The sequence below is a fragment of the Micropterus dolomieu genome, linkage group LG11 (assembly GCF_021292245.1).
Source record: "Micropterus dolomieu isolate WLL.071019.BEF.003 ecotype Adirondacks linkage group LG11, ASM2129224v1, whole genome shotgun sequence".
NCBI classification, from domain to species: Eukaryota; Metazoa; Chordata; class Actinopteri; order Centrarchiformes; family Centrarchidae; genus Micropterus; species Micropterus dolomieu.
This window is the reverse complement of record NC_060160.1, coordinates 22,019,390-22,041,041: the sequence shown is the minus strand read 5'-3', so window position 1 is coordinate 22,041,041 and position 21,652 is coordinate 22,019,390. Positions and strand designations below refer to the sequence as shown.

Sequence of the window (21,652 nt, the reverse complement as noted above, 5' to 3'; positions counted from 1 at the left end):
TATATGTAACGCAGGACTTTTCTTGTGAAACGCTTTGTAGTTGCAAATGCAAGTCTGTGAAGAGTCACGCTCTGAGTATTTACTGTACCAGTCAGAAGCTGCTGCAGGTTTACTCAGCATGTCTGAGTCATAAGCTCCTGCTGTTTTCAAAAATACATTAAAAACAGCTTGTGGTGACATGCTGCTGCACTGATGAATCTAATCCATCACAGCAAATTAAATGACTGGGGACTTTTCCTTTTAAAGATTTATAAAAACACAACTTCAGAATAGTTATTGCATTTAAAGTAGGTCTGTTCCGCAGCAACTTAATGTGAAGACAGTTTTTCAGATAAGGTTTTGCTGCCTTTTCCTGTCTCCTGTTGGAAAGAAGTGAGAATAGCTCCACTAAATGTGGCATTTAGCCGTGTGGCAAAGTCATGTTTGGTGAAATAACCAGAGTTGTCTCATTTAAAGTGATGGATTATGTTCATCAGTGCAGCTGTATCTCTGGGCTGCTTTTAATGGATTTTTGGAAAATCCATTAATATTTTTAACTTTTTTTTTAAATTTAAAGCTGGCAGGCAACATTCCGTGTTGGTATTTGCAAACAAGAAGTAACTTTGCCACAGTTGGGCAGAATTTCTAAAACGTGCTTGTTTGCCATTTATGAAATGTGCATATTGGCAAAATTGCAAGCTCTCAGTTTGCAAAATATATATATGTGTGTGTGTGTGTGTATATATATATATATATATATATATATATATATATATATATATATATATATATATATGCAAAATATGCTTGCACTTTTACTGTGGAAACCAGACTTGTCTGCAAAGTAACTTTTGCAAATAAAAGAGAATATGCCCCTTATCCATCTTTTTCTGATAGTTCTTGTACATACAGCAAATACTTACAATAACAATTCGCTCCAAATTGTAGCTCTCTGCTTGGATTTCTAGGATGATTTAATAATAAAAAGAACATTTCTTAAAATAGTTCCCAGACAAATTTAGATGATAAATTGACGTCCTTGTGTAACTGTATAACTGTGCATCCATCGCTATTTCACCCCCGACACAGCCCTGGAGTAGTTTTAATTGACCTAAAGAAAAAGAGGATAAGCTGGAGAGAGTGCTGGGTTTTGCTTTTCATCTTCTGTTCTGAATCTCGGTTCTGATTTTAAAGATGAAGAATGAAAGTGCTCAGCTTGACAAAAGGTAATTGTGACACCTGCCAACACCATCCAGTATTTCTTATCCATTTCATACCTAAAGACATGTTGTTGTGCTGCTGCTGGGGATGGATCTGTCCAAAGGTCTGCCTTTTAAGCTTATTCATTGACCACAAAGAGACTGACCATCATTATCTTAAACTATGAGTTATTAGTATTCACACTTGTGTTGGTGTATGCAACACATTCTAACTGATTTTGAGTGTTCAAGGTGTTTTTGCATAAAGTGGGCCAGAGACAGTACCACCATTCAAAACTTAGGTATCATGGCTGAAACTGTATGAAATCAATGATGAGTGGTTTTACAATGTTAAACCAAACTGATGGAACTAAAGTGTGATTCCCTAGAGACGGCTGTAAGTGGATTAAGGCAAAAATGCTGCATTCCACTTTTTCACTTATTTTGTACAGTATGGACTGGTTTGATGAGGCATTTATGTGATTTGATCTGGACAAAAAAAAGCGTGTGCGTCTGGTTTTTGTGTGTAAGTAGGCTCAGGCTGCTGGCTATATTTGTATCAGTACTGTGTGTGTGTGTGTGTGTGTGTGTGTGTGTGTGTGTCACTTGTCAGTTGTCAGTTGTGGCGCTTTTCAAGGTTATCAGTGTCTGGAAAGTTTTCTTCCACTGCAGCCAAAGCGAACTGAGATGTCAACTATCTTCACATCAGGAAGGAGAGATCACGGAGGAAGAAATGTCTGGGTTACTAAGATATGCAGGAAATCCATGGTCTGTTAGATCACTGTATGTTATTAGTTTTGCATAAATGTATACAGCAATATACAGACTATTAAATCCAATAATTAGTCTAATTATCTTTAACTCCTTAATGACTAAAATGAAACGTTTGGCTTTCGACAGATTTGTGTCTATGTATATTTCTGGTCTCTTCTAAAAGGAGCTAAGGAGTATAATCCATTGTAAGTAAATTTATATATTTCTGTTACTATTCCAGAGTAAATTGAAATAATATAATGAAAAAGAATTTCATCCTCGCCTAGTATAAAATCTGAATTTCAAAGGCAAGATCCTGTAGATAATATTGCAATGGTGTGCAACCCAGAACCCGGGGCGCTCGGACTCACGACGTATCCCTGTGTGTAGGTTTGTAGTGCAAAACCACCGACAGCGTGCTGGTAAATGAATTAATGATTAAATAAGTTTATATTACACACAATCTAAAGTTACACAGCCCACATGTGCTTACGGGACACGATTTACATTTCGTACAGAGGCAAGAGAAAAACAGATGCAGGAGAATCTCAAAGTTAAACTTGTGGGCATAACATGTCAATATTTTGAGCTTATCGACTCAGTAGTTATCCATTCGGATCTCCACTGGGAGAAATACTTTGTGACAAATAAGGTGTGCAAAGTCATGAGGCTACACCTGGTATTTGAATGTGTTACATGCTTCTCGTATCATTTACAGATTGTAGCTACAGGTCGTGAACATTAATTAGGCTGCCACTAGAAACCGTTTCTGCCTCCTCAGATAACAAAAGCTGAATCTTTAGGTTTAGTTATTTATAATGTTGGTTACCTGGGACTGAAGAAAGAAGAAGATTAGGAAATGATGCAGGACCTTGTGAAGGTATCTGTTTCTTCTGGCTGTGGAAATGTTTTAGCTCTAAAGGGAAAACGTACTTTGGTCTATTAATGCTGCAGTCCTGATAGTAGTGCTTCATTTCTTACTGAAAACTTATTTAAATAGCTGATAAGATTGGCTCTGAACAGCAATTTTTTAGCAAGAACAAAAAGCATCCTGGTACTTATGGTCCACTGAGCATATACAGTGATGTTTTATTTTTTTTTTTCCACTTCAGTTGTGCTAAACCAAGTAAAATCTCACTGTGATTCACTTCTTTCAACTCTGAAAAGTGTACTTTACCCCCTCCCATTGGAGCCACAACTGTGATACCTTGGTACAAACATTATAAACAGTTGAGAGATGATGGTTGAGACAGTTGTGCAGCCGCTGTCTCACACAATTTAGAGGTGCTAGTGTTCCTTAAAATCGTGACACTTCTGTTGAACCTTGTTTGTTGCTTCCTTTTGTAAAAAGACTGTTGGTGCTTGTGCTGTTTGCTCTAGCAGAAAAGCAGCCCTCTCTCTGTTTTCTGCTTTAAACAGATACATGATAGATATTCCATGAAATCTGGTCAGCCGCAGACGACGTAAATTACAGCGCCGAGGCCAGTAGCCTGTGTTAATTATATTCCAGTCAGGGCTACCAGTCTAAGAAGTTGTAATCAACCATGGTCCCAGGAAATTCTTCATTGCTCAACATGCCCTTTTCCGCTCAAGAACACTGTCGTTGGTTTTCATTAAAAGTTACTATATTGAAACTAAGTGAGAAAGTCCAGAACGCACTGGTTTGTGGGCAGAATAGTTTCCTGTATGTTTTTATCACCTCTGAATTGCTAAATTGCTCCACTTGGCACTAGTAGGGCTGGGCGATATGACCAAAAATGTTACCATGAACAATAAACATTTCATACCACTGGATATCGATAATTATCACAATAAATGTTAAATTATTATTTCTTTCAAGTTTAAAGGATGATTTTTGCTCGAGTGAAATTGAAGAAACCAGATTGTTAATTGTGTGGTTAAACTATTCTTTATGGTCAGAACACACACTTGATGCCAAACAGTGGATCACTTAACAAATCTGAGGCAGAACATTCAAAACAATTATGAGAAAGTCTTTTTTCAAAAAATATGATTAGTAAATCTTTTTCAGTCCCTTTTCCTCAACAAAATAAATATCTCGATAGATATTAAGTGCTGATTCATTCGTGATTCAGATGAATTTAATCAAACATTTACTGACAATATATCTTAACATTATTATTATTTAAACATTTGTTGATATTGTTATTGTGATAATTATCATTATTGATTTATTGCCTAGCCCTTTTTCAATAAAATGAAAAACAGTGTGCAACGAACAGTATTGTGTAAAAACCGAGATCTCTTATTGAAATTGAGCAAATATCCTTTTGTCATGGTGACTGTAGTTTGCACAGTTGGTAACATCATGACTACAGCTATACAAAGCAAGCCTGGCATCTTCTTCATTTTGCAAATGAATATTCTGTGTTTCGCAAAGAATGACAACTTGGGTGGTGGCGGCCGCCAAATGTGTTTTATCACCACTTATTTCTGCTGAATGTCAAGGAATGGTACTTCTAAGTGTAATAAAATATTAACCATTCTAAACGTTCATAAAACATATACTTCGAATAATTTATCACCATTGATGAACCCCACAAACAATGTTATAGCGCGGCTTAACACCGGCAAGACACCGACAGCAGATCAGACTTGAGTTACGTAAGTTTTCTGCGTCAGAACTTATTCGGCAAAAGTGTTTCCATCTCCCATTTAGCACATTAATTAAAGGCAAAAACCACCTCAAGCGAGTGTGAAAACCTTTTTGCAAAATTCCATCAACCTTTTCTACTGCGATACTTCAAAATGCGCATAAAAAAATGTTGATGGAGACATGGCTTGTGTCTGTTCTGTTGACGTTCTCCATCAGCAGTACGTTTTATAAATTTGCAGAAAAGACACAGAACTCGTCTTCTGGACTTTTCCACCCACGATTCTAATAACAGCAGCAGATGCGCCGCATGTGGAGGAGGCTTGTAAATGACGTTGCCTTTCAAAACAAAACCAACCTGATGCTGACGAATAACATCTGCACTAGTGTGTACTAGGGGTGTAGTGGTACATGTATTCGTACTGGACCATTTCGGTACAGGGCTTTTGGAACGGTGCAAATATGCATTGAATGCAATCTTTAACGCAAATTATTAGGCTTGTTTTGTGTGTGGAAAATACGTCAATTCCGACTTTCCACGCAAACATATTAAGTGGCGGACCAGATTGCTTTAGCCCAGCCTCTCGCTAGCTAGCGACTTGAGCGTCGAAGCCAGAGCTTGAAGACCCTCCATTATTATTATTATTATTATTATTATTATTATTATTATTATTATTGCCTTATTTTTAAGGTCTACTGTTTGGGAATATGTAAATGCTCTGTATTTGTATAGCGCCTTTTTAGTCTTTGCGACCACTAAAAGCGCTTTTACACTACATTGCATTCAGCATTCATACACATTTATACACTGGAATAACCACCAGGGGCAATTCGGAGTTCAGTATCTTGCCCAAGGACACTTCGACATGCAGCCTGGAGGAGCCGGGGATTGAACCGATCTTTAACGGAAAACCCACTCTACCCCCTGAGCCACAGCCGCCCCATAATTAACACTTTAGTTTCCTATTGAAATGCAACAATGGACAAAGACAAGTCGGTAAGACAAAAGCAGTGGGCCGACAATCCTCAATAGTGATGTGGCATGTTTCTAGCAACACGTCAAACTTGCTAATTCACTAATGGTATCACACGAATGAGAACGTCACTGCAACAAGAGGAAAAAAAACCAAAAATGAGCGTAGTGTAAACGCCCTTCGGCATTTTATCGGAGCAGGCCTTCAAGCTGGGATTGATAATGTTCATAGACTGTATAAAATAAGAAGCGGAATAATATTGACTATAATGTTCACTATAATGACTATAATCCATAGTTATTTATATTTTTTTATTATATGTAATATTGTTTTGAGTTATTTAATGGGGAACTTGTGTATTTTTATTTCTTGTTCTCTTTTATATATTTTATTATGTTTAATTTTAAAGTTCGTTTAAAAAATTGTAAACTAATTTTAATTATTAAAGTTCATAATAAATCAGCAATTTAATGTTTGCATTTTTTTTTCCCTTACTGTCCCAAAAATAAACTGAACCGTGACTTCAAAACTGAGGTACATACCAAACCGTGATTTTTGTGTACCGTTACACCCCTAGTGTGTACACTGTCATTCTAGTTGGTCTGTGCTTGTAAAATATCCACCGTGTCTTGTAAGGCTGTGTGATATTACGATATCTATCGTTTGACGATAGAAAAACGTCCATCGTTTACAATTATGCTTTATTATTTCGTTGTGTCGCAAATTCCACACTTTACTGTAATATTTTGGTGAGGGAAAGGAACTATGCACCGCGGTGAAGTCAGCTTTACGTTGGAATTTGACATGTATTGAATGTCCAACATAAAACAAATATCCAACTTGAAACTAACAAATTTCGTCCGTTCTTCCACACGTACTGGTGTTGCGGAGTAGAACTTGCGTTAAATATAAAGGATGAGCTACATAACATGATCCAGCAGTTCCAACCATGATGTGTATGTCAGTCAGGTAACATTAAATGATTTGCCCACGGACATACAGCTTACTTTATAGTTCACCAAGACATGCTGTTGTTCTGATGTTAGCTGTAGCAACAGGAGAGCTGTGAGTGTCGCTGTCTGGGGCTGCTGTGCTGCTCTGGGACAATTTAAATGTAATTTGTCCTCCTGTTCACCTTATTTATGTGAATGAATAGCACTGCATGCAAGTAGCCTATTAATTAATATGATTCCTGATTAAACTGTACAGCATATTAGAGGCGTTCTTTTGCAGAAACAGATATCTCTGTGTTTATTATCCTAAATCTGGATCTTGTTGTGTGCGCTGCAAATTATCTTAAATTGTGTGTGTGGGGGGGGTCTTGCGCACTTCAGGGAAAGTCAATCAAACAGGTGTTTGTTTATTCAGAAAGGCTTTAGCCTACAAAACTCAGAGGTAATATTTCGATTTATTTTACACAATAGTAGGTCTATTCATTTCCAACAGTTTCATCCTTCTGCCATGTGAGTCGCCGTTTCTCATTTCTCCAGTTTATGTGTGTACGCATGGTTCAGAGTTTACTTACAGGACCGCACATTCAACTGTCAAGTTTGTTTTTTAGAGATCACAACCTTTGCTTGGGAAGTGGCATATGCACTTTTCCAGCCCTATTATGGACGCATTACGTACGCAACGTAATGAGACCCCAGGATTAGGATGTTAAGCTTTTATTAAATCTTCACTGTGTGTGCAAACTGCTTGGTCTCTCATTTAGTAATGCAAATAAAATCATCGAATCAACTTAAAGACGTAAACTCTGCCTCTCCTCAGGCGCAGCCTTGGTGTGATCTCCACTGGTGACACGGTTATAATCACTCCTCTAGCCAGTGTGGCAAATCTGGCTAATCACCAACTGTCAGGTCAAATTGCACTCCAGTTCATTGGGGACCGAGAGTGTGAACCAAGTTATGTTTAGGAGCTTCAAATGTCAACAAAAACTGTGACAGCAGAAACCTCTGCAGCGAGTGTGTCTGTCCTTTAACTCATTCAGCGACCCCTGCTGAGATGTATTTGTCTATTATACTTAATAGTTTTATAAGTTTATTTATTAGTTTTATCTCTGTAAATTGGCCATAGGAACATCAGGGTCGTCAATTGCCCTTTTACATTTAATAAAGTTGACATTATTAAATGTAGATCTTTTGTGCTTGCAGTTGTTCATATCTGATATCCCTGACTTGGAGTGAATTGCACATATCAACAGATCTTGCAATGCGTCTGACTCAAGTGATCTCTGTTTGAGTTTGCTCACCTACTGTGTGTGAAGATACCCCCCCAACATAACTAACTATACATGTTTACCCTCTGGCACCATTGGTACTGTCTATAATGTGTACAGATAACTGAGGATTGGGTGACCTTACAAACCAAACAGGATCACAAACTTATGTAAGTCTTGGAGAGGAAACTTGACAGATGTTTTAAATTTTTGTCCTGAACACCTTTTTTTTGCAACTCTATGGGGAAAGCCGGTAATGCCAAAGCCCGCCAGAAAGCCAATGGTCTGCTTTTAATAGCCAAAGCGGAAAACATATTTCAGACAGTGTGTTTCGACTGATGTAAGGGTCTGTTCTACGTCTACTGCACATGCGTGGTAGTAGTGATGCATGCGTAGTAGAAGTATAGCCGGTTGGAAAAAAACGCTTTTTAAACCTTATTTTGGGGCAAAGTTGTCAAACTTTTTCAGCAGTTTTTATTAGATTTTAGTGGTGATTCTATTCATGTAGTTTTTATGTCCCGGTGACCAGTAAAAGTGCAGTTCTGGCTCTCTCCCCATTCATTCAGATAGGAGCCTGGTCTTGACTTGCCAATAAGGGCTTTGTGGCAGATTACATCAGTTGTTGCATATTGCTAATGTTAAAAGGAGGTAAAAGAAGCGTTGGTATGTTTTTGTGGTTCAACAACACCAATTATCTATTAAGTTGATGCTTGAGATCCTGATTCACAGCTTAATAGGTGTGCACTTCAGTTTTTGCCACTCAAAACTGAAGTGCTTCTGCTTTCTCAGCCAACAAAAAGTATAGATCTTAATGAAATATTTGGGTTTTATTTTAAACATTTGTTACAAATGTTAAGAACTCGAGACAAATGGATTCAATAACAGATTCAAAACTAGATTTGATCTAATTCAAGAAATAAAAGACAAAGCACAGCTCCAAATTTTTGCTTTTAAATGCTAAAACAATATTTAAAAATTACATAAGTATTTGATCACCTACCAACCAGTAAGAATTCCGTCTCTCACAGACCTGTTAGTTTTTCTTTAAGAAGCCCTGCTGTTCTCCACTCATTACCTGTATTAACTGCACCAGTGGCGGCTCCTGCCAAATCTCTCGGGGGGCAACTGTTGCGATGATGGCTAAGGTGACCAGTTCAATGGTCTAAGTCAGCTATAACACAAGGATTGTTCCTTAGGCTACATACTGTACAGTATTTGTGAACAGCTACATCCTGAAGTTCATTGTCAATGTCTACAATGAATGAACAGTCCACAGTTAAGATCAACAGATCTTTAGACCTTTTGGATGTAAAGGCAACTACTTTAGCAATAATGATAAAAGAATGACTCTCACAATCATCTGATTTAGCTGTAACAAACATTTTATTTAGGAACAACAAATCCAGAATAAAGCGCAGTGGCACTAGGCTGATAATGTGCAATGAATAAAATTATTTGCAGTTAATCTTGCATTGCAGCTAAGGGACCCGTCTCAAGTAATAGGCTACAGTTATGTTGTAATGTCACATATGCTGTATATGAAGGTGGATCAAACAAAAAAATAGTATTTATTTTCAGTCTTTAAGTTACACACATTACACAAGACTAATAAGGTAAGCAGAGAGTTGTAAAAAATCCACTGCCTTTCCCAGCTTGGTGGTGCGTCGCCCTAATGAACAAGCCGCCCCTGAACTGCACCTGTTTGAACTCTTTACCTGTATAAAAGACACCTGTCCACACACTGAATCAAACAGACTCCATCCTCTCCACAATGGCCAAGACCAGAGAGCTGTGTAAGGACATCAGGGATGTGCACAAGGCTGGGATGGGCTACAGGACAATAGGCAAGCAGCTTGGTGAGAAGGCAACAACTGTTGGCGCAATTATTAGAAAATGGAAGAAGTTCAATATGACGGTGAATCTCCCTCGGTCTGGGGCTCCATGCAAGATCTCACCTCGTGGGGCATCAATGATCATGAGGAAGGTGAGGAATCAGCCCAGAACTACACGGCAGGACCTGGTCAATGACCTGAAGAGAGCTAGGACCGCAGTCTCAAAGAAAACCATTAGTAACACACTACGCCGTCATGGATTAAAATCCTGCAGCGCACGCAAGGTCCCCCCTGCTCAAGCCAGCGCATATCCAGGCCCGTCTGAAGTTTGCCAATGACCATCTGGATGATCCAGAGGAGGAATGGGAGAAGGTCATGTGGTCTGAGACAAAAATAGAGCTTTATGGTCTAAACTCCACCCGCTGTGTTTGGAGGAAGAAGAAGGATGAGTACAACTCCAAGAACACCATCCCAACCGTGAAGCATGGAAACATCATTCTTTGGGGATGCTTTTCTGCAAAGGGGACAGGAAGACTGCACCGTATTAAGGGGAGGATGGATGGGGCCATGTATCGCGAGATCTTGGCCAACAACCTCCTTCCCTCAGTAAGAGCATTGAAGATGGGTCGTGGCTGGGTCTTCCGGCATGACAATGACCTGAAACATACAGCCAGGGCAATTAAGGAGTAGCTCTGTAAGAAGCATCTCAAGGTCCTGGAGTGGCCTAGCCAGTCTCCAGACCTGAACCCAATAGAAAATCTTTGGAGGGAGCTGAAAGTCCGTATTGCCCAGAGACAGCCCCAAAACCTGAAGGATCTGGAGAAGGTCTGTATGGAGGAGTGGGCCGAAATTCCTGCCGCAGTGTATGCAAACCTGGTCAAGAACTACAGGAAACGTATGATCTCTGTAATTGCAAACAAAGGTTTCTGTACCACACATTAAGTTCTGGTTTTCTGATGTATCAAATACTTGTATCATGCAATAAAATGCAAATTAATTATTTAAAAATCATACAATGTGATTTTCTGGATTTTAGTTTTAGATTCCGTCTCTCCCAGTTGAAGTGTACCTATGATAAAAATTACAGACCTCTACATGCTTTGTAAGTAGGAAAACCTGCATAATCAGCTGTGTATCAAATACTTGTTCTCCCCGGGGTACATAGTTGACCTTCACTCAACACTGTGCATGAACACATCCTGTGTGGACACAGACTGCAGGACTGATCGAGCAAATATGTGTTACTCTTTATATATTTTTTAAAATTACATTAAATTTAAAGGTGCATAATGACTTATTTAGGATTCGTTCAGGACTTGGACTCATCTTGAGACGTGGCCTTGACACAGGTATTGACTCTGGACTTCCTCTGCAAGACATGAGACTTACAGAAGTAATAGAAGGAACACAGTGACATTGGAAGCAGCGTGATACGTCACCGATTAATGAGCAGCTGCCGTTGAGAAGAGTAGTAATACCTGTCATTTTTCGTGCACTTCAGTGCACACTCTCCATCTGCCTCCAAAAAACACATTATTATTGTGCCAGATTATGACCCAACCCATGATGAGAGCTGAAAATGCGTCCACTGAGATATTAGACAACGACTGTACCATCCCAAGTTACGGTCCTGAGGTCTCAGAAAGGAGGAATCAAGTGGACCTGTAAAGATTTCTGATGTGAGGCTCTTCTGACACTGTAGTTTTCAACTGTTTTTTTATGTAAGTTTTTGTCTACTGTACTTATTGTTTGCTTTCACTTTTGTTTCTAACAAACCGATCTGATTTTACGAGATATGATTCATTTACACATTACAAACAACTGCGGCCTCAAACATTCACATGACTTGAATTAAAACAGGGTAGATTGCAGAGCTGTTATCCTGGATTGCATTAGGTTGTCAGCTTCACCCCTCACAGTTTGGCTGTAGGGTTTTAATGGAAAAGAGGACACAGTTCGACCACAGTCAGCATGATGAATATGATTTGCTGTCATAAGATTTTAACTCAGTTTTGCGCTCTCGCTCTCTCTCTCTAACTAATTTGAATGTTGAAGGTGTTTTTATTTATTTATTTTCCCCACTTTGACAGACTGCCTTTTGAGAATATGCAACCAGTGTGTGATTGTTTTATGTAGAGGTGTCCCACAAGGAGTCTTTTATCCCCCCTATTGTTTTCAACCTACACAAATGAGATCAGGTTGCAAGACAGCACCATGGTTACTAGAATATTTTTTATGGTCCCACATACCTGCACACAGTCACACATGAACAATCAGGTCCAAGAGCTGGTACTTTTTTTGAGACATCAGTTCCCACTTCCCGCACATTTTCCCCCAGCATGGATTTCTTTCTTGAAGGCTCCATCACTAAATTATTGAAAATATGTAACTGCTCCATAATCACCATACACAACACCCTATACTACATCAAAATCCAAACAAAAATGTAACGATAAATGAACCATTTTAGGTCTTTTAAATAGGGAATTCAAACTCTTCCTGTCAGTACAGTGATGTGTCTCATTCATGAAGCCAAATAAGGGTTTCCATGGCTGAGGTGACTAACATCTGAGAGCCAGCCTTGCTAGGAGAAGCTTTGTCAACATCTGTTGCTCTACCGAACAGAACATGGCAGACTGTATTTAGCCTATGAATGTTGATTTGCTTCCTCTGCTGCCATTTTCACAACTTTGAAAATAGATTGGTGGTCCCACTCCTTCCGCTATGTAGCCAAGATGGCGACCTCTAATCTCCAGTCTACCACAAATCTGCTTCATGCTGTCATGCTTTGGATGGACTCAGCTTCCTCTCTGGTTTAAGTTGTTGACATAATGACAGAACTGCTGTGTTGAGTAAGCTTTTTGTACCCACCCACAAGCAATGATGGTGATCAAATGAGAAGTTGGTACTTGTGGTTTTATACGATATCAAGTTGTTGGAAGCTCCCCTTCACTCGGTGCTGTGTTTGTCCCGCATTAGCTATTAAAAAATAGAGAGGGTCTAGCTAGCAGTAGCTGTCACTCTTTTGAGTCCAGCTGTGGTGATGGCAAATGTCCAGTCTGTAAAAACAGCAATGAGCAGTCCTGTGGCCTCAGCACACCAAGTTATGTTGTGATTCAAATCATTACACAGAATAATGTAGAGAGTGTTCAAATCACAGTTGGGGCTCAATATCCGCTAAGAACATAATCTTTTTGATGCCAAAAGCATAATATGATCACTGAAATCAAGAATACTCACTGAATACTTTTTTACTGCTGCCTTTTTAAATCAAATCTAAGGCTTTTGATTAAGATTTTACACTGCACTGTAAGTTTTACTGTCCTGTTTTATTCTATTTTTTATTTTTCTACTTAGCTTTTTTTAAAATGATAAAATTATACTTCCCTATGTGGCTTTGATGTTTCATGTAAAGCACTTTTAATTGCCTAGTTGTTGAAATGTGCTATCCAAATAAACTTACCTTGCCTTTTATTGCCCACCCACACAGCATTGATACTGATTGATATTGTCAGTCTTCATCAACTCTGATGTAGGAAAATAAATACAATTTTAATGACCGTTTTGAAAATAAAGACATAAGACAAAGTAAACACCATCATAATGATTTCTTAGCAAAATGTAATTATAATCTTAAGTTTAATTGTAAAATGGCTGATTTTCTTGCAATCTTACTGAGTTAGTGTAAAGTTGTTTGGTATAAAGTTCTCTTGTTTTTGACATGAATTTCACAAACTAGTTTCTCATTCTCTTTGTAGCTTTTGCTTCCAAATGTCAGAAGCCAAATTAAGGAACAAAAGATGTTTTGTGCAGTCAGCCTCTTCAACAGTATTATGTAAGGTTTATGGCTTTGCAAGTGTTTCCGTATGAATGTCATATGAGATTTACTGTTGACAAGCCAGAAGACGAGAAAAAATAACAGCTACGTAAGAAAGTTATCTAAGAGGTTAGGCAGTGACAAAGTAGAAAGTAATAGGAGGAGAAACTGATTTCCTCTCTCATTACAGGTAGTCAGTGAGACTGATTTATCCTGCCTTTATGTGGCATCAGACCTTTAGACTTGTTTTGTTTCCCCTCATTGTAGCACTGTGCTGCCCAGCAGCCATATTTCTACAAAGCTCCAACCACAAGCCTTAATTTATGATCTCTTCTTTGGCAGAAACAGGGCAAGACTTTCATTCTAAAGTCTCTTTAAGAATTGGTTGACCTCACTCACATACTGATTGTCACCCTTTTTCACCCACTCTCGCCCCTCAAGAGTACATAATCCATGAAAAGGTCAGTCTTCTGCTATTCTGCTGAAAGCTTGATATTCTGTGCAAAAGAACGGCAGAGCAACAAACTGCTAACTTTTTTGTTCTACTTTTACTGATGACAGTCTTACCTTGCCCTGCTTTTAGAGTTGTAGTATTATTATTAAGCATTTAGTCTTAATTTTAGCACAAGAAAGTTTTCTTTCATTGTTATAATTCCCCCTTTCTTGTGAAGTAATATATTATACAGTTGTGCTCAAACGTTTGCATACCCTTGGAGAACTGTTAATGTATGCGCCATGTGTAAAGAAAACATGACTGAACAGGCAAAATACATGTCTTTTATTTCTTATGGGATTCACAGTGTGCCAGAAGCTGTGAGGGGTGTCAAGGTATGTTGTCGGGAATATTGTAACCTGGCTTTTTTGTGGCATTGGCGCAGTGAAGGCTTCTTTCTGGCAACTCGTCCATGTCGCTCATTTTTGTTCAACTACCGTTGTACTGTGCTCTTTGCAACAACCGCACCATCTTTTTTCAGTGCAGACTGTATTTCTCCTGACGTTACCTGTGGGTTTTCTTTGTGTCCCGAATAATTCTTCTCGCATTTTTGGCTGAAATGTATCTTGGTCTACCTGGCCTTGGCTTGGTATCGAGAGATCCCTGAATTTTCCACTTCTTAATAAGTGATTGAACAGCACTGACTGGCATTTGCAAGCTTTGGATAACTTTTTATATCCTTTTCCATCTTTTATAAAGTTCCAATACCTTGTTACGCAGGTCTTTTGACAATTCTTTCCTGCTCCCCATGGCTCACTGTCTAGCCTCCTCAGTGCATCCACGTGAGAGCTAACAAAGTCACTGACTATTAATAAACAGACACTAATTGCAATTTACAAAGCCACAGGTGTGGGAAATTAAACTTTAATTGCCATTTTCACCTGTGTGTCACTTTGTGTCTGTAACAAGGCCAAACATTCAATGGTCTGTGGGGTTTTTCAAATAATCATGTAATAAAAAACCTGCAGGGCCAAACACTGTCATTGAAAATGTTTGTCCACAAATAATGTTTAAGAAAAGCTCTGAAAATCTTTGACGTGAATGCCAAAAATGTAATTATAATGAAGCTTTTGTTGTTAATTTGTATATATGATAGAAAACATTGTCCTCGTGAAATTAGGGTGATTTCTTTTTGTGTGTAATATTGTGATATTCAAGCCTTTATCTAGGGCTTTTGATCATGGACTATTAGCACGAAGTCTTTATCTTTTTTTCCTCAGCAGGGCTTTTAATGTCTTGAAAAACCATGAAAATGCTTCGTGAGACATATTGAAAAAGGGTTAAAATGGTATGGTACTCTACTGCTTATTATCAACAGTGTCGTAGGAGGTATTTGATTATACTTGAGCCAAAAGAGATTCCTAGTGAGTAAAAGCTGCCACAGTATCAAATGAAAGTAGGGTGGACACACTAACTGAAACACAAGAGAAACAAATTGCAATAAATCACATGTTTTGTGAAGCTTACAATTTTAATAATTTCTGATGGGTATGTCAACAACATGCTGATTCAGGTCTATAGTAACGTTTGAGGCTATTGTTTGTATTAGACTACAGTGTTTTGTGTTCTTTTTTTTATGTTTCCACTCCTTATATTAGGGAGTTTATTTTATTCACAGTCAAGTCACTTCATTTTATGGCACCTGTTTCTCCATCAAACATGGGCTATTGTCCTTTCATTTGTTTATATGTCAGATCATCCATCAATCGTATTGACTCTTGTGGCTGGATTTTAATGAAGCTTGGGAAATTAATGTAACTCACCACTTCAATACAGCATTTTCAAACATGGACCAATACAACAGGGGAGTGGTTTGGGGAGGGGACTTTGTTTGTCTGTGTGGTACATTGCAGATCGCATCAGGACAAAGCTTGAGGCAATTATGCATCTCACTGCTGTGTTCAGCCATTTTCAAAATTATATAGATTGGAGCAGCTACTATTAGAGGTTAGAACAAAATGACACATCAAGCTTCATTGTGTATGGAGCCTAGCAACGTTTAATGCTGACTTCATTTTATAAGCTTAAACCAGAAAGGGCCAGGCTACCCTTTAATACTAACCTTTTCCCAATCAGGGGGAACTGGTATCCCAGAAGGTCCCTCTGCAGTTACCAGGGGATGGGTGGAAAGATTGTTGAATAGCTCAGCCAATTTGAAACAAGAGTGAGAGTCTACAGCCACAATAGCTGCTCTGTGAGTCTGTACTTAGGCACAGCTGTGCTTTGATCTAAATGCTAATGTGAGCGTGCTATCATGCTCATAATGACTATGCTAACATCCTGATGTTTAACAGGTATAATATTTACCATGTTCACCATCTCAATTTAGCTTGTTAGCATGCTAACATTTGCTAATTAGCGCTAAACACAAAGTACAGCTGAGGCCAAAGGGAATGTCTTTAGATTTGCAAGTATACCAGTTAAAATTTCAGAGGGTGGTTGGGGGGTGTGGGGCATTAATGTATGGAGAAAATTTCATGGCTTTCCATCCACTTGTCTAAACAATTCACTTTAACAATTTACTTAAAAACCAAAAATGTCAACCTAATGGTTGAAACATCCCATTGGGAACATGACTACTGTACATAATGCTATGGTTATCCATATACACTGCTAGCATGGCTAAAAATAGAAATAATGATTTGGTTAAAACCATTTGTGTTTCTGAGGTATATTAACTAGAGCCTGACCGATACGGGTTTTTGAGGGCCGATGCAATATTAAAGTGAAAAAGAGCCGATTTATGTGTCGATATTTAGATTTAGAGAATGATTTGGATAGTAGACCCCTTTATTGTATAAACTACACTTAGAACAGGCCGATACTGAAAGCTGGTATGTATGTGGGCTATAAAACCTAAATGGATTATGTTAATGAAAACGGTCTCAAAAAGTGAACATGTAAACAATTGCAAATCAATAAATATTTGTTGCTGGAATGTGCAACTTTTTCAGACATCTGTAAACAGAGACAGTGAGAGAGAATAAGCATGTGCATTTCACTTTACACATAATCTGCCCTAATTTCAATGTAGCATATTCACATCTAGTTTATCCCTTTACCAGCACTCTTCTAACCAAAGCTACAAGAAACCATTTCTCATCTGTCTAAATCATGCCGTCTATGATGCAGTGAGCTGCTGTTGAATGCATCAACATGACTCTCTACAAGGAGGACCTGTTACTTTGAGATTTCATTTAACTAACGTTATAACTTTAACCAGAGTAGGGCTGGGGCGATTCGTCGACGCGACGCTGCATCCGGTGTGGGATTATCCCGGGCAAGCTCCAGCTACAAGACCGCGCCTTCGACCGTCTAAAGTTTGGAGTATTTCAGACAGACACTCAACAACGTACTGCTCGGTGAGTTCTGTGAACTGCTAGCGTCACTGCAGCACAACTGCTGTCCACGAATACGTGAAGCAGGAACACGTGAAACGAAAGTATCCCAGAGCACTTTGTCTAGACAGCAGCATCGCAAATCGTGTTTACTTTCTGTCGCCACACAAGCACGGCACATTATCAGCACGAGGACATGTAGTATTTCTTCATTGCCTTCATGTTAAGTCATTTCTGCCCCGCTGCTTTCATGCTAACGTAACGTCACAGCGCGAGTCATGTAACGACCGGCTGTTTCATATTTTCTGTTTATTTAACAGCTACGTATGAGTGAGAAAACAGCTGAATCTAATTACAGACAATCTGTGACTGTCTGAACAGTCTGAGTCCTTTCAGGTGTTCACTGATTCAGAAATGCATTTGATTATCATACTGCATTACTTAATATTAAAATGAATCCATGTCAGAAACATTTAAAGTTTTTAGTAAAGTAGTCCCATTAATGTCTGTTATTGTTATTATCACAACACATCAGTGACGTGGAAATTTGATTCATTTTAAGATTTGCTGCTATTGTCATTATTCTAATGTGCTTCATCAGGATGATTGAATAAAATATAGATTTTTTGATTAGACATGTTTTTGATATTTATTTTGGATAAATTGGTATGTTAATCAAGTAATGGGCAACTTTTCTTTCTTTAGAATAAACAAAATTAGTCGTTAGATTAATCGACTTGTAAAATAATCCATATGTTACGGCTCTGACAGCTTTTCACATCTACAACGTCACAAAAATAACCTCATCTACAGGAAGTCGTGTTATTTTCTCGTTCAGCTCACGTTTATTTACATGTCCACTCTGGTTTAATAATTTCAGGCAAACTAAATGCAGACAGGCAGCTCACAGTTAAAATAGGTCAAACTATAGTTTAACGGCTCATTACGACGTTAGCGCTCCTCCACTGATAAAAATGGCATTAGCTTTGTGGCTAATTTAGCAATGGGCAGCGTTAGCTGCTGTAACGTTAAGTGATTTTAGAGAATATTTAGAAGTGACGAATAAATCTACAGTTACGTCTGCCAGCAGCTTCCAACACCCAGCTACCGTGACATTAACCTGCTGTGAGCTGCTAGGAAGTCGGGGGAGTGCAGTGAAAAACGGGAGGGTTAGCAAGTCATGAATGTTTTCAGGAGAGGAGAAGTGACTGGGTCTGTTTTTATTATAATTATTTAAGTCATGTAATTAACTTGACAAAAGACCGACTCACCGCTAACACAGCCCTCTGCTGTTTCTAAAGGCTGCAGTAAACTCAGGTAAACTCCGGTCAGCTGATTGTGTTTTTTTTTTTTGTTTGTTTTTTTTCTTTATGTGGTTTTTGTGGGGAGGCAGTGTTGTTAACAGGGGAGCTGCAGCTGGTCACCCTCTGGTGGGCAAACTATGCAACACCCATGACATGACTGAAGGATCTGACTGTTTCTTTTTAAAGTCATATATCTGCCGTTATAAACGGCTGATGACAAATAAATGCAATTAGCTCATACTGTGCTATGTTTACAGGTATTTGTGGAATCTTCACATACTCAAAGATCGTCATAGTGTGATATCTGTGCTGTTTTTTAAAAATGTATTTTATCTGAGTCATTTCTGCCTTCAAAAGTTTCCTCAACTTTCATGTATCCCTTTTTTTTGTAAAGTGAAATTATGAAATTTAAAAAATGCATCCTTGCAATCCTTTTTTTTTCGTTACACAAAGGTTCACACCGTCACAACATCAGGCAAAACCAATTAACCCAAAAGACCAGACCAATAGAATGGGGTGCACAAATGACACACTGAGAAAAGAGGATTAAAATGTTCATTGTGTACATAATTGCTCTTGTTAAAATGTCAATGCTCTTCTCAATTCCAACAGACAAAATCTGGAATTGCTTTGCTGTACAATGAGGAGACCAACAATACCTATGACGTCTGCCTGAAATTGACCAAAGAGGTATTAACCATACAGAAGCTGGATGTGGTTTGCACAAGTGGAAGTGAATCCCAAGTAAATGTAAGTGCGCCTGAGGGCTTGAGACTTGCAATGTAATTTGTGCCGCATAACTTCAGAATACTATTTCAATGTTCACAATATCTTTTTGCCAATAAGAAACTCCCACTTTCTAAAGCACAGAACTGTTGTACTACGAAGACAGGCAACTGGCGGTCTGGGCTTAAGCATCAAAGTAAGCAGATAAGTTTTGATTATAGGATAGACTAAAGTGGAAATGAAAAGGCTTTGAGTTGCAGAGATGACTGTTTGTGTGAGAAAACAGTTCTGGCAGCAGATTTTTACTGAAACTCAATAATCACTCCCATCTTTCTCTCCTGGTTTACAGGGAGGTGCAGAGCACAACGTGCCTGTGGTTATTTCAAAGATTTTCAAAGATCAAGTAGGTAAGAACGTATTTTTTTTATTACAGCAATGTAGATTTAGAAATGGTTTTCAATGTGATATTAAAGAGAAAATCAAAGAGAAAACTTGTCAAAACAGTAAAGAAATGGTCAATCATTTTTAACGTGTAATTTTGCTTTCTTTCCAAGAAGTTGAGATGAGAATTTTAATAACAATCATGTCTTAACCTGAAAGGGGAACTCCAGTGATTTATTGTTGCATTGCAAGGTGGGGAAATTTGTGAGGGACTGAACGGTCTAAAATCAGAGCAGCAGAGCCTACTTTTCCCATAATGCAATTCAAAAGCGTCTTCCATTTGATCCTCCTTTCCTGGTAAATACTCATTTCTTTAAAACCCAAGATTGTAACACAGAGTTTCTGTTATAAGTTGGCTAAGCAGTACTCTTTATGATGGCTGTGATGGTTCTCTGTCATCCAGGTCATAGTTATCCAGGGAAGGGTAAAATTAAGGTCAACTGGACTTAGTTGAAGACACTAGATAACGTTTCGTCCCTCATCCAAGAGACTTCTTCAATTCTGATTGACTGCTGGGACATCACTGAACAGGACCAAAACATCACTCTCCTACCTGCTGATAAAGGAAGATGTAAGGTGGTCCTGAACACAGCGGACTACCAGGCCCATGTCAACACACTACTCATGGATTAGGGATGCAGTGATTACCAGATTTCACTTTTAAAGCACGGCTTTAAAACGTCACAGTTAATTAATCGTAAGGTCTCCGAGTGTTTCTGTTGCAGGAAAAGGAACTGTTGCAACTTGCACAAAACGAAAACAAAAAGTTACACAAAATGACATACTTAGCAAATGTAAGTCGCTTTTGATAAAAGTGTGAATACCTACATCAAATTTGATGCAGCACCTGCAGGATCACCACCCAGCTTTGCACGCCCAAGTAAAGGTTATACATAATAACAGAGTTAAAAAGAACTTGGGCGCTGAAGCAAGCTTCCAGCACAGCGCATATCACTTATTTTCTGGAAAGATCTTTATGGAAGACAGAATGTAATCCTCTCAAGACCTTCAGTCACTGAACATTTAACATTACATCCTGTTGCCTCCTCCTGTCTGTGTTGAGAAAATGTTAGGCTTTGTATGTTAATATAACAGGTATAAAACACTAACAAAACATCAGGAGCGCTAACTTCCAGGACTACCAATTACCTGCATTTCAGTCATTAATAACACTGCATGAGAGAGGTTCTCAATTTCATCATTTTCACTAAAACTCATTTGTATGGATGAGAGTTGATGACAATAACGGTTCAGTTTATTTCCCCTGGGGGATAAATAAAGTTAAAATTTGTCAGTATTATTGACATTTGATTCTTAATGTAATTAAATATTAAAAATTAAATTAATAAAGTTAAATTAATGAATGCATAATAATCGTGAAACCGTGATTATTCCTCTGACAATAATCGTACCAACAAAATCTATAATCATTGCATGCCTACTCATGGAAACAAACACATTTGAGACACTGAGACGAGACCCAACCAGCGGATATAAGAAAAAGGCCTGTGAACAATATTACCATTTGTATCCTGGAGAAGCCACTCCATGTACAGGTGCTGGTCATAAAATTAGAATATCATCAAAAAGTTGATTTTATTTCAGTAATTCCATTCAAAAAGTGAAACTTGGATATTATATTCTTTCATTACACAGAGACTGATATATTTCAAATGTTTATTTCATTTAATTGTGATGATTAAACTGACAACTGTGTGATAAAACTGACAACTAATGAAAATCCCAATTTCAGTATCTCCGAAAATTAGAATATTACTTAAGACCAATACAAAAAAAGGATTTTTAGAAATGTTCAGGTTGCTCTGATAGTGGCCTTCAGCTCTTCTGCATTGTTGGGTCTGGCGTATCGCATCTTCCTCTTCACAATACCCCATAGATTTTCTATAGGGTTAAGGTCAGGCGAGTTTGCTGGCCAATTAAGAACAGGGATACCATGGTCCTTA

General features: G+C 38.3%; 1 protein-coding gene across 4 annotated transcripts in view; it reads left to right on the top strand.

Annotated features, from left to right (window-relative positions):
- Nucleotides 1-21,652, top strand: part of sntg2 (syntrophin, gamma 2) — a 104,298-nt gene that overhangs the window by 12,541 nt on the left and 70,105 nt on the right. For 2 of the 4 annotated variants that reach the window (XM_046063204.1, XM_046063207.1), the window contains exons 2-4: nucleotides 19,134-19,271; nucleotides 19,368-19,443; nucleotides 19,597-19,650. In XM_046063204.1, coding sequence (XP_045919160.1) covers nucleotides 19,134-19,271; nucleotides 19,368-19,443; nucleotides 19,597-19,650 — 268 coding nt within the window. Of the gene's footprint in view, nucleotides 1-19,133; nucleotides 19,272-19,367; nucleotides 19,444-19,596; nucleotides 19,655-21,652 lie in introns of all 4 variants that reach the window. The other 2 variants (XM_046063206.1, XM_046063205.1) reach the window with 2 other exon arrangements.